The sequence below is a fragment of the Drosophila miranda genome, assembly GCF_003369915.1.
Source record: "Drosophila miranda strain MSH22 chromosome Y unlocalized genomic scaffold, D.miranda_PacBio2.1 Contig_Y2_pilon, whole genome shotgun sequence".
NCBI lineage: Eukaryota > Metazoa > Arthropoda > Insecta > Diptera > Drosophilidae > Drosophila > Drosophila miranda.
In genome coordinates, this window is record NW_022881614.1 from 17,295,908 (window position 1) to 17,309,561 (window position 13,654).

Below are 13,654 nucleotides of genomic sequence, written 5' to 3' on the forward strand. Positions count from 1 at the left end.
GGTAGACAATCTGCTAATCATTTTAAAAGAATTTATTCAGCCTCACTTAACCACAGGAATACACTGCACTTTAGAAGATTTATACCTTATCCAAAATAAGCTAAAGGAAAACTTCATAAATAAATTTCTCTTCACGAGAAAGTTCCTCCAAGATGTAGTAAATTCAGAAGATAAAGCTATAATTATAGAAGAAACACATTGCAGAGCCCATAGAGGACTAGACGAAAATTACAAACAAATAACTAAGCTGTATTATTGGCCAAACCTGCACAAAAAATTAAAAGAATATATAAAAAATTGTGAGATCTGTAACAAAAACAAATATCACAGACACCCTGTAAAAATTCCAATTGGGGAAGCTCCCATTCCAGCAAAAGAAGGAGATCAATTACACTTAGACATATACTATGCCCAAAACCTAACATTCATAGCTTGTATAGATTCTTATTCCAAATACTTGGTGGTCAAGGAAATTCAAAGTAAATTAAACATTGAAAATAAGGTAATGGAAATTTTGCAACACTGACAATTAATCATTAATCAACAATAGAAACAGAATTATACATAAAGATAACATCAAATATTAAATATTTTTTTCCAGAAAATGTATGCGAATATACTAATACTGACTTTTGTTATATTGACGACTTCGGAAGTAATTGACTATACGCATAGTGACTATCTATTGCTCAAAGACGACAGAGACGTTTACACTTATGAAACATACGCTGAACTTTTCCATATTACTAATTTGAGTTTTTATAGAGAGATAATTGATAAAGAATCCAAATATGTCAACAAATCAATTAATTCAGACGATGAGTGGGAAATATCAATGGACTTAAGTCTATTAAAATTAATGATTTCAGAATTAGTTCCAAAACGGAATGAAAGGGGAATAAATGAATTAGGTACCATTTGGAAATGGATAGCAGGCAGCCCTGATCATGACGACTTTTTGAAAATACAAAATAAAGTAAATGAATTAACTGAAAATAATAATAAACAATTTGTAATAAATTCCAAATTTTTCAAAGAAATTGAATTGCTATCAAATTCATTAAAAAATGTCATCTTCAATGAAGAAACGATACTGAGAAAGCATCGTTTAAAATTAATAACTTTTGACCTACTAAATTTAGTTGATACCATAACCCTCTTAAAAGTAAACATTTTCAATACAAAAATTTTAAATAAAAACGAAATAGAGGACATTTATAAGAATAAAAAACATCCTGTTAAACTGTCTGATCTGCTGGACATTGCAACGGTTAAAATAATTCGAAATGCTGATTTAATAATCATTTACATAAAATATCCTCAAATTAAAGATATTTGCAAGTTTTACCATGCAAGAGCCATCTCACAAAATGATGGAATGTTAGTTATAAGTGAAAAAGTTTGTGAATGTAAGGGTAAATACTATTTAATGAATAATTTTAAAAGTTAAACTTTTAACAATTACGCACAAATAAATTTAAAGAAGACCTGTTTCACCAATTTACTTAATGGCTTTAAAGCCAACTGCACTAAAAAAAAGGGAAAAAAACAAAGAAATAGACATCATTCCGGATGGTGCCATATTAGTTTCAGGCAAAAATATCGTAGACAATACTACTTTGTTAGGATCGTATCTCCTTATATTCAACAACACAATTGTAATAAATAATATAACCCACATAAATGATAAGGGTAAAATTCTAATATATATATCGCATCATAGATATAGCGATTTTGAATAAGTTGATTATATACAATTGAATGATAAGCAATTTTCTTTTGATAATGTTAATATTTTAAATCCCCTTATAACATTAGGTAATACGGCCTTACCATTAACAACATTATTCTTAATCATTTTGATATTGATAATGTTATTTTACTTCGGCTATAAATTAACCAAATTTGTACTTATTAAATCAATAAGAATACCGTCAGAAGAAATAGTGGAAAGCAACATTCAAATACTGTCAGAAGAAATTAGAGCTCTATCAGAACTTCAAAATGTATCGGGACGAAACATTTAAGAATGGGGGGAGTTAACGTACCCAATTCTATTGAGCTCTTATACGAGTTGTAAACAATCTTTGGCTTTCCAAAACGAAAACAATTTCAATCTTGGGCTAATTTCTAAGATGTACAATCGCAAGGGCTCCCGCCGCAATCCCAATCTTTGACACTCGCCTAAATGGAAAACCAATGTTTGCCCACATCCGGCTTCTCATAAACAATCTCACTCCCGGCTTTCTGCAGATCCTGCACCTTAGGCATTTTACAGTTCTCTCTTTGGATGACGAAATCCAATACTCGGGATGGCGAAATCAATTGAAATGTTTATAGAAAAACTATTCCCGAAAGGGATCAACGATGCAAAGATAAGAAGTTCAAGTCAGTCTTGATCCAGAAGCGACACCGCAAAGTCGAGCTAAAAATTAAGATCGCGCAAACCCTTTGTCCGGAATCCTTTGTGACCCTCTACTTAAATCTATATCAGTGAAGTTAGAAGTAAAATAAAAACTTTTTAAAAACACAATCCGCTACCGCAGTTATTTAATTTACACACTTGAGTCTCCGTTCGCTTTTGTGTTTCTTGATCCGTTGGGACTGCTTTATTTTGGACTTTAAACCACGGCAACGGTCCGATTCGCTGCAAAAATCTAATCAAAAAAACACAATGCGAATTTGTTCAACTTGTTCTTTTGCCTTTCTATGTACACACATACACTAATGAGTCTATGCCATTTTTTTAGCACTGCTTTTCACTAAGCACCAAACAATGTTTATTGTTTCTCACTGTTTCTGTTTTATACTGTTTCTGGGTGAATTGGTGTCTGGGCCCATAACCTGTTAAAGTTATTTTATTTGTAAGACAGCAGAAGATTAGTATACAGAATTATATGTGCTTCCGAGTAACATACGCAAGAGACAGACGCCGAAAGAAAAATATCGATATGAGAACATCGATATGAGAACATCGATATGCAGCAGGGCACATGCGCAGTGTTGTTAGAGATCAATATCTAATTATCGTGGCGGTCACTTTGAACAGTATAATTTATAAGCAGCTGTGATTCGATTTACTACAAGCAAAAACATATACATAACATTTAAAATCGCCAATATTCACGATAGTTTTAAATTTAACTTTTATGTTGTATATATATAAATACAGATATGAGTATATAGGTATTCGATTACTTGTTACGTACTCTGTATACGATAATATTGTAAATTCCCTAAACGGTTTGCGTTGATTTATTATCAGTAGTTGTTCTCTTATTGCGCGATGCACTTACGCATACACATGTATTTATGTAGGCTGTAAGGCGCATCATTAAAGTGCCATAAATTTCAATATAAAATTCAAAATAAACCTACCCAACACCAGCATTAATTTCTGTTCTATCCATCCTTCTTTTTATATTTTCCTTCCTTTTTCTAGATAAACGTATTTTGCTAACAGGATTTTTCAACAATTTTTACACGAATCAACAATTAAAATGGCTGCAGAATTTGCACTAACTAAGAAAAATCAATCCTAAAAACATAAACTTGTGGACCCTGTGTTTGTTTTTCTCTTTTCGTATGTTTTGTAGGTATTTTGTAAGTATGTATGCGTCTCAAAAAATATTGTAGGATTTAGTTTATTTCGTATTCCAATTCCTTGTTATCTCAATGTCCCACCATTCCCAGTTTATTTGCTATTGACTAAGTTCAGGAACTCCTCGCGGGTCTTGGGATCGTCCCGGAACACTCCCAACATGGTAGAGGTAACAGTTTTGCTATTGATTTTCTGCACGCCTCGCATCACCATGCACATGTGTCTAGAAAAACGAAAAAAAAAAAGAAAGAAGATTGGAAATATTTAATCCAGATCTCTTCATGGATAGATCTCTTTTGCTCAGTGGCTTTGTACAGCATTCACAGAAGGGTGATCATAAGCATCGGTGGTTCAGTGGTAGAATGCTCGCCTGCCACGCGGGCGGCCCGGGTTCGATTCCCGGCCGATGCAAAAACCACTTTTTTTATATTTTTATTGTACTTTTTTTAACTTACACTCCCTCAACCACAACGGCGACGCCTGCAGGCTGAACGGCCTGAGTTACAGCCACTGCAATTTGCTTTGTCAGACGCTCCTGCACTTGCAATCGACGCGAAAAGATCTCCACAATACTGAAAAAGGTTACAAATTTCGTACATTTTGATAAATTAATATTCTTTCTATTGTGTGGTGGTGGTCCGTCCTACCGTGCTAGCTTGCTCAGTCCCAGGATCTTGTTGCATGGCAAATAGCCGATGGACACTTTGCCGTAGAATGGTACCAAGTGATGCTCGCACATGGAGAACATTTCAATGTCCTTGACAACCACCATCTCATCATGATCCTCATCGAATACGGCGCCGTTCAGTACATCTGAAAGAAAGAAACAATACAAAATAAAAAAGGAAGACGAACAGAGGGGAGAAAAAAGACGCTGCTTCGTTCTAAATGACCCCGACATGATTTGAGCTCGCAACCTTCTGATCTGGAGTCAGACGCGCTACCGTTGCGCCACGGAGTCGTTGCGTTCTTAGACGACAAAAACCCAATTTAGACAAAAGCACCACTCTCTGGGGCTTACACGTGATTTATGGCGCGCTTAATTCCTGTTGCGATTTATTTGCTGCATAACTGAATGTTAAGTTCAAGTGTGTGTGCGTGTGTCCATGCGTTGGCGGTGGCCGTGGCCATGGGCGTTGGGGTTGCACTTTAAATGCTTTAAGTAGCCCACCCACCTACGCACTCCTAGCGTTCTCTCTCTCTCTCTCTGCCCCTCAACATACATGCAGAAAAGCTCCAGTTCTCTAGTGTGTTTCCGGATGGAAATCGAAATTCCCCCCTCCCAAAAACATCTTCTGGTTCTTTCAATTTCAGTTTCGCAAGTCACGTTGACACAAAGTTGGATTTGGCTGGAATATCCGAACTCTATTTTCGAAGCCTATTCACTTTCGCTTCTCTCATTTGGCTTTCAAACAGCTAACACACTCGCTCGTGCCTTTACATGCGTTTTATTTGACAAACTGTAGAACCTGATTTTCATCTCGAAGAACCGGTACGCGGTAGCACGTATCAGTTTATTTGCAATGTTGTTTCGTTCAAAGCATTTGATTACATGACAAGTTCAAATGCAATTCCAATTTGAAGCGGAGAAACCGCATGAAAACGGTACGAAATTGGGCCATCCTATTATCGAAAGTACTATATAAGGTTACTATATGGTTACTCTAAACAACGGTTCTAACATAGATCCGAAACAGCTAAGGTCATCTGAATAAGGCCTAGCTACTGAAAGAAACAATGTATACCTTGTTCAACATAGGCTTCTACTGTATTACACCGCTATTTTTTTTTATTTTTTGTGGTTCGCTATAGAAAACTTCTACATTGATTGATAGCTGTGTGGTAGTCCCCATTACAACCTATATCAGCCACATGAAAAGTATGTAGATCGATACTCGATCATTCTAAATAACTCAGGAGAATCTTTATTCGTGTTCGAAAAAGTAGACCATCCAAAATTATTCCTATTTCACTCTCACAGCTGTAGATTAACCTACTAAAGATTACCTTGCAATACTAAACCATAGCATAGATGACCTTTTTATGCTCTCCATGCATGTATGGAGCACTACTATATTGCTTTGAAATAATACAGTAACATTCCAAGCACTCCCTATAGGTGGTGGAACTGTAACTCAGGCGGACAGCAATTAGACTAATGCACTAACGGACTCAGGAACCCCCGATAAATGTGAAGCACCTCACAGACCAGACCAACCCAAACTCATGAATCACGGCACTGTCCACGAAACTAGTTTTAGATCGCACTTTTGGGAAATGCCGTGGAATGCATGACGCACTCGGCACAGGATAAACAACAGAACGATCAGTGACCTGGTGCTAATTACGGACGGACGGACAAACAGGTGATACTCGTAAGAGTGGGGCTTCACTTACCCTCCAGACATTGGTCGTAGCCCTTGGTGAAGTACAGCATGGCCTTGGCCGCTCGCTCGGGGGTCTTGATCAGGCCTTGGCGATCGGGATTCTCGCCCAGGCCGCCCAGCAAAAGGCGGTAGGAGCGCGCCATGTCCGGCAGCAGCGCCTCTCGCGTGGGCGGCTTGTGGTCCAACTCCAGGTCGTGGTGGAAAGTACACTTCTCGTGGCCTGCAATGGCAGAAAGGAGAGAAAAGGAAAACCCAGGTTAGATTGCGATTGAGCCCATCATCATTATCATCATATAAGGAGGCAATGCCCCCCTTGGCGGGTGTGTGGGCATAGATGGAAATAATGAAACTGTTCTAAATCGAAGCACATCTCTAACCCTTGACCCCAAAACCATTCACTGGAACGCCGTATCAGTACGTATTCTGCTTATCGCCAAAGAGTTTTTATACCCGATACTCAAAATGAGTATTGGGGGATATTAGATTTGTGGTAAAAGTGGATGTGTGTAACGTCCAAAAGGAATCGTTTCCGACCCCATAAAGTATATATATTCTTGATCAGCATCAATAGCCGAGTCGATTGAGCCCTGTCTGTCTGTCCGTCCGTCCGTCCGTCCGTCTGTCCGTCTGTCCCTCCCCTTCAGCGCCTAGTGCTCAAAGACGATAAGAGCGAGAGCAACGATGTTTTGGATCCAGACTTCTGTGATATGTCACTGCTACAAGAATATTTCAAAACTTTGCCCCGCCCACTTCCGCCCCCACAAAAAAAATCTGTGGCATCCACAATTTCGACGATACGAGAAAACTAAAAACGCAGAATCGTAGAAGATGACTATATCTTTTAGAGTGCAAAATCTGAACCAGATCGTATAATTATTATAGCCAGAATCAAGAAAACAATTTCATTTTTTCTCGCCCTGTCTCTCTCTAACACACACGTAGCATAGCCGGCTTTGCTTAGAGTAAAACATTAGCGCCTAGGTCTCAGAGACTATAAAAGCTAGAGCAACCAAATTTGGTATCCACACTCCTTATATATCGGACCGAGACGAGTTTGTTTCTAAATTTCGCCACACCCCCTTCCGCCCCCACAAAGGACGAAAATCTGAGGCATCCACAAATCTCAGAGACTATTAAGGCTAGAGTAACCAAATTTGGTACACACACTCCTGTTAGATCTCACTTTAAAACGTATATCTCAAAATTTCGCCCCACCCTCTTCCGCCCCCACAAAGGATGAAAATCTGTTGCATCTACAATATTGAGGATACGAGAAAACTAAAAACGCAGAATCATAGATAATGATCATATATATCAGATTGCTGAATCTGGATCAGATCAGATCATTTTTATAGCCAAAAGGAACAAATCAATTTGCACTGGCTACGCTGCACCAGACGTCACGCTCAGACTGATTTTCAGTCTCTCTCGCACGCACTCCTTGTCGTGTCGTTTAATATTAGCGGCGTCTGCCGGAGTAGAGCCATACTGACTTAGTATCGGGTATAACTGTAGAGTTGCGGTCTCCGCAGCAACTCACAACGTTCCCCCTCGTTTGTTTTGGTCTCCTCTCCGCCTGGCTATACCCAGACGCAGACCCCCACTACCTGGCGTTGTCGATGTACGTGGTGTCATTGGTGTTGTCGGTTGTGTACCATCGTTTTCCGGAATGCTGCCGTTCGTCTTCAGAATCAGGCGGCGGCGATTTGTGGCTCCACTGCTCGGCACCAGCTCATCCGTGGGCGTGCCCACAGCGGATCCCGGCTGCGGAATAACAGGCTGCTCCTCCGGCTGCGACAGGGCCCGGTCCGCCAGAGAGGAGGTGCCTGAGGTGCTACTTGTTGAGCAGACGCTGTTGTTGCGGCCGCGCGAAAGGATGTGGGCCTGCGGAAAGTTGGTATCGTCGATGGCGTCGTTCAGTTCACTGGCACTCATCTCGGACAGTTGGCGTGTAAAACTCATCGTGAAACGCGGCGGCGGCGGTGGGGAGATTGGAGACGGAGCTCAAATATTTGTCACTTTGAACAAAAAGATGCGTCTCGATAGTAAATACACAAAATCTTTAACTTTTTCACTCGATTCTTTCTATTATACGTTGAACTTTTTCTTTGGCTTTGGTCTCCGTCTTGTGCTGGCGCGTTGGAATGCTCTGCTCCACTGAGGGCCTGCTGGAGCCCGCAGTGGCAATAAGAACCCCCAAAGCAGAGCTTTGAGCGCCAGAAAGCTCCCCCACAGCCTCGTAAGCTCCACGCAGCAGCAGAGCACACAGTCTCGCACTCCCACGGTTTTCTGTCCAGTGGCTGTCCAACTGTGTAGCTCTCTTCTCTCTCTCTCTCTCTATCGCGGACTTGTTGCTGCTGCCAAGAGCATGTCTCTCTGGGACTGGCGCCAACTGGAAACATTCAAGGTTCTTCAAGGAGTAGCATTTGTCTCCGTCAAGTGTTAAAATGTCAATCTACTCGACTATGCCACACCACTCGACAGGAAGCCTTTCAACAAACAATTCCAAATTCCCTGCTCCATCCCATCCCCCCAAACAGTCTGCCACATCATGACCTTCCGTGCCCAGCCGCGCTGCGATGATTTCGATGTGATTGGCGCCGTTCCGCGCGACTTGTCCGTCATCAAGAACTTCCTGAAGCGGGACTGCGCCGTCAAGCGGCTGATATACATCGAAGAAGACTTCCTTCAGGAGTGTGTGGATCGTGGCGGTGATCCTTTGAAGCCCAAGAATTAGCAGCATAAAAAGAAAACGAATGGCAATGGGAGTGCGAATGTGAACGGGCACGACACGACAAAAGATTCCCAAACGGTCCCCAACTACTGTGATCCCTGCGAGCGGCTCAAGACATCGGTGGTGCTGGAGGAGGTTAGTACCGAGTCTTTCATGCAAATTATGTTCGCCTTATTCCATCTGATCCCCTAGTTAACGAAGCCAGCGACCACCAATCCGGTGTACAACCAGATGCAGTCGACGTATTTCGACAAGGAGACCGTGATGGGCACTTCCCTGCCCGTAAAGTTCCGTTTCCGGCGCAAGGCTAACGGAAACGACGTGGAGAAGAGCAGCAACCTCATGTGCACCTCCACGAACAACACGAACGTTGTCGTCCTCACCAACTGTTGCGACATCATGGTGTGGCCTAGCCAGCGAGTAGCCCAGATGAACAGAGTACCCGTGACTATGATTTCGGGGCCCGGCGACCTCACGGAGTACATGCTGGAGGAGGAGACCATCATGTGAGCCCGGGTAATGGGACAGTGAGGAGCTACATATGTATAGACACATCCATTGCTGACTTCAGTGGCAAATAAAGTGGAAATCACTGGCCCGAGAATATCCCCTCTCCCCGGCTACCGCCTTATCCTAACCTAAGGGTCCGGGAAACCTTCTAATGGCAAATGAGATGCTTGAGGGGCTTCAAATTAATGCAGCCTATCCCGCGATGGTTAGAGTGTCTTGGTTAGAGTATTCCCTGCATAAAATCCGAATTAATCAATTTATGCCAGTCAAATCCCAATTCTAAGAGCAGCGCATACTAATTCGGTCAATCTTTGACTCTGTTCGATTCGTACTGACAATGTGACTGACTGACTGAAATTCAATCGGAGACAGTGACAGTACGGAATAATTCATCTGGAAATTGCTTAAGGCGGCGGGCTTGTTTACATAATCTCGGAACATAGCCCCCAGCTGCAGATGACATAGGCATTGGGAATTCTAGTTCTGATCTAGCCACAGTGATGCCTCCCTTGAATGATAATGAATGCGCCGTATTGTACTTTACTTTTGCATCTTGAGTCATTCATAAAGGGGGGGATCATTTTAAGAAATAGCCTTGGCAGACCCCTAAAATACTTTCCCTGAACCTCTACCGAAAACTCATAAATGTGATCTTTATGTAGGAAATGGGTCACCACTCGACGGGGGGTCGTTTCTGTTACAGAGACAACCTGTTGCTGTATGTTCTATGCAATTAAGTCATTATTCACATTTTTCAAAGGGCAGGGCAGGTGTTCCTCGCTCTCTGGCCCTGTTACTCTCTCTCTCTCTCTCTCTCTCTCTCTCTCTCTCTCTCTCTCTCTCTGTCTATCGATCTGCTTTACGGAACAAGGAATGCCAATCTCTGGGGGATTCTCAGTGGCTAGGGTTGCCACCGCCATCGACCGTTCATGGCAATTTCTGAGAGTTTTTAAATGCTACAATTAGCAATGCAGGTCTCTTTTTCATTTTTATACAATATTACTTCTTTTTTTTTGTATTGACCGCAATCGCTCAAATGTGAAGTACTGGCGACTGAGCCGGGGGCTGGGGGTGGGACTGAGGGGGCTTATTAGTCACACAAACAAAGAAACTTAAAACGGCCACAGAAATATCGACGAAGCCCACGAATCGAAACCGTTTTAGACTCTGCTGCTGGCAAAGGCCCGTGTGTTTGGCCGGTGCGGTGCGGTGCTCGCAATTAAACGATTTTTAACCTTCACAAAAGTAGTTCAGGTCTCCCCACTGCTCCCCCTGAACGCTCTGCACTACACGCTCCCGCTCCGATTGGAAGACCAAGACCGTTGGCCAAATACCGGATTAAGACGAGGAGTTTATGTCATATCTGCCATTGGCTCTGCTGTTGTGGCTATGGCTTTGGCTCTGTACTTGTACATGGCTCATGGCCCATGGCCCAGAGATCTTATCGCTGCTCTCATTGAACCTGCCGATCCGATCCGTTCGGAACCGATCTGCGGTAAGTGCGAAGCAAATCTTTCAATGTCAATGTCAATACTCATAAGGTCCATTCCCATTCCCATTACCACTCCCGGGCAGTTAGCCAGTGGTATGCATATGCTCCTCCGGCATTCTGTCTGTGTGGTTTTTATACCCGATACTCAAAATGAGTATTGGGGTATATTAGATTTGTGTTGAAAGTGGATGTGTGTAACGTCCAGAAGGAATCGTTTCCGACCCCATAAAGTATATATATTCTAGATCAGCATCAATAGCCGAGTCGATTGAGCCCTGTCTGTCTGTCTGTCTGTCCGTCTGTCCGTCCGTCCGTCCGTCCGTCTGTCCGTCCCCTTCAGCGCCTAGTGCTCAAAGACTATAAGAGCTAGAGCAACGATGTTTTGGATCCAGACTTCTGTGATATGTCACTGCTACAAGAATATTTCAAAACTTCGCCCCGCCCACTTCCGCCTCCACAAAGGACGAAAATCTGTGGCATCCACATTTTTAAAGCTACGATAAAACCAAAAACGCAGAATCGTAGAGGATGACTATATGTTTTAGAATGTAAGATCTCAACCAGATCGTATAATTATTATAGCCAGAATCAAGAAAACAATTTTATTCTTTCTCGCTCTGTCTCTCTCTAACACACAGGTTTCATGGTCGGTGTTCAGGCCAGCCGTAAACAATTTCCGCGCACTGTGCCAACTCCGTGCGCCCCGGTCCCAACTCGCTCTCGCGCGCTCGGAGGGGCGCTCGGATCCACAATCCACGATCCACACGGCGCTCACGGCAGAAAAAGCACCATAAGGCATAGAGTTAAGCAGTGACGATTTCACCCCCGCTTCAGACGGCCGATCTACCGCGCGACCGTCCAACCAAATACACACACATAATTATATATATACCACTAAACATAACGGTTTTCATTTCTTATGACGGCTACAGCAATTGCGTTGTGGGAGAGTTGAGCTTCGATCCGCCCCACTACAAACATTGGTCCTTCGAGCCGGATCTTCGCCTTCCCCATAAGGAGAAGCTCACCCCAGCCAGCATCGGCGGATCGCTCCAAGTTCAAGATAAGGACTCTTCGATTGTGCCTAACAACAGTGCAGTGATTTTGTGCGAGTTTTCCATCCCAGTCCGAGTTCCCGTGGCATATGTACATGCATGTGTATGTATTTATTTCTCGCTCTAGCTCCAAATTAAACCATACTTCGTTCTGCCAACGGTTGTGGCTTCCTACTTCTCCAAAGGTTTAATTTGATCCCTGCTAACTCCTGCGTTCAGCTTCCGATCCAGTGTAAATAATATTCTTACCTCTCCAGCTACCAGCTGAGCTTTCGTTGATAACATACATACATACATACATGTATGTACACATCGCAACGCAATCCAAGCGGCTGGCAACAAACATAAAGGCATATTCTTGCAATTATTTTTGTGGTTTATTCCGTGCATGCTCAACGTTCCATAGTTTGTCGGTTTTATAAGGAAATAAAATAACAAATCACTGCGCCTCCTTATTTAACTAATTATACTACCAACAAAATAACGATCCATACATACTGCGGATACATATGTATGTATGTATGTATTTATCTTACATATCTATACGTACGCATTTTAAATTAGCATATTCTTGCACATCTATATAATATACATATTGTATATAAAACGGTTATTAACCGTTTTACCCGCTGTTTGACATCTCTTCAACCCAAGCCGCGGTACATAGCACTTACAGCCATACATACACACATACAAGCAGCAGCAGCGGTGCATTCTTTTCGTTTTTCTTTTCGCTTTCGCTTCTCCACCGTTTGCCTGCGTTGTAGTTGTTGGGAGAATATTTTTCGGTGCCGCGCTTGACTGTAACGGAACGCCAAGTGACGCGCTACCCTGCATTTCGAGAGTATATTGTTTTCAACCGTAGTTCAATCGTAGTATTTATATCTATATATTCCGGGCACGGTGTACTATTTCCATAATTTAAATACTCGCAATAAATTCCACCAAAACTACATATCCACGGTTCGTAGTTCTGAAATTCCACGTCGCCTTTTCCGCTCACCTACCTTTGCGATTCTACTACGCGTTATCGCAGATCCATCAGCAAAACATGCCCACTGTTGAGAAGAAATCTCGCAAGAAGTTTAAGCGGGTGAGTTCGCTGAGTTTGATCCATCCACCCAGCTCCAACGGCTCAGCCACTACGCCCACATCTTCCCGTACGGCCCCAGCTGAGCGAGGTCCGACCACGTCCAGGGCTCACGCACCACATGCCTTCGAGGATTTGTTGCTCCCCTCGGGAGTCCCTCGCACGGCTCCTAGCACTATGGCCGCCAGTTCCGCACAGTCTAAGTTTGCCTTGGCCGCAAGCAGACTGCCCCGCTTCGACCAGAAGCTCAGCGCTCCAGATGCTAGCACACCAACCCGATAGCTCTCCCAAGTCCATCGAGAACAACTCCGAAGCCTGTGGGCAAAGGTGGACGCGGAGTTCGCGGCCTGTTCGGTGACGATGGCGGAAGAGGATCCAGAGGGTGTAGCTTATGTCCAAGAGATGTACGATGACTGCTACGCGGTCTACGCGCAATGCCTGGCCGAACTGAACGATCAGCTCGAGCCCCCGACTGTCCCTCACACGCCGCAACTGGCCGTTCAAGTGCCGACTTCCGGCGGTTGCCGCCTCCCTCCATGTGACACTGAAGTTTTCAGTGGGGACTACCAGCAGTGGCCCACGTTCAGAGACCTGTTCACCGCCATCTACATAGAAAACCCAAGGTTGGCTCCAGTGGAAAAACTGTTCCACCTCAACAAAAAGACCAGCGGTGAAGCCCACGACATAGTGGCACAGGCTCCACTTACGAACGAGGGTTTCGCGTCCGCATGGAACGCCCTCCGTGAGCGTTTCCAAAACAAGACGCTGATACTCAAGGCCCAGCT

At 43.2% G+C, this 13,654-nt stretch overlaps 2 protein-coding genes and 2 non-coding genes across 7 annotated transcripts in view; 2 read left to right on the top strand and 2 right to left on the bottom strand.

Annotated features, from left to right (window-relative positions):
* Positions 1–3,628: 3,628 nt before the first annotated feature.
* The window catches only part of LOC117194053 (GTP cyclohydrolase 1), a 156,875-nt gene continuing 146,849 nt past the window's right edge, over positions 3,629–13,654 (bottom strand). For 2 of the 4 annotated variants that reach the window (XM_033398697.1, XM_033398698.1), the window contains exons 2-5: positions 5,999–6,208; positions 4,249–4,414; positions 4,057–4,173; positions 3,629–3,824 (exon numbers count right to left, since the gene is read on the bottom strand). In XM_033398697.1, the coding sequence (XP_033254588.1) occupies positions 3,695–3,824; positions 4,057–4,173; positions 4,249–4,414; positions 5,999–6,208 (623 nt within the window). In that variant the 3' untranslated portion in view covers positions 3,629–3,694. Of the gene's footprint in view, positions 3,825–4,056; positions 4,174–4,248; positions 4,415–5,998; positions 6,209–7,595; positions 8,131–13,654 lie in introns of those variants that run through there. The other 2 variants (XM_033398696.1, XM_033398695.1) reach the window with 2 other exon arrangements.
* Trnag-gcc lies at positions 3,942–4,012 on the top strand. The gene has a single exon. It is a non-coding gene; the product is annotated as a tRNA-Gly (tRNA).
* On the bottom strand, positions 4,491–4,562 carry Trnaw-cca. Its single transcript has one exon. It is a non-coding gene; the product is annotated as a tRNA-Trp (tRNA).
* LOC108159874 lies at positions 8,449–9,326 on the top strand. Its single transcript, XM_033398703.1, has 2 exons — positions 8,449–8,857; positions 8,915–9,326. The coding sequence occupies exon 2, from the start codon at positions 8,954–8,956 to the stop codon at positions 9,230–9,232; it is 279 nt and encodes a 92-aa protein (XP_033254594.1). The 5' UTR covers positions 8,449–8,857; positions 8,915–8,953; the 3' UTR covers positions 9,233–9,326.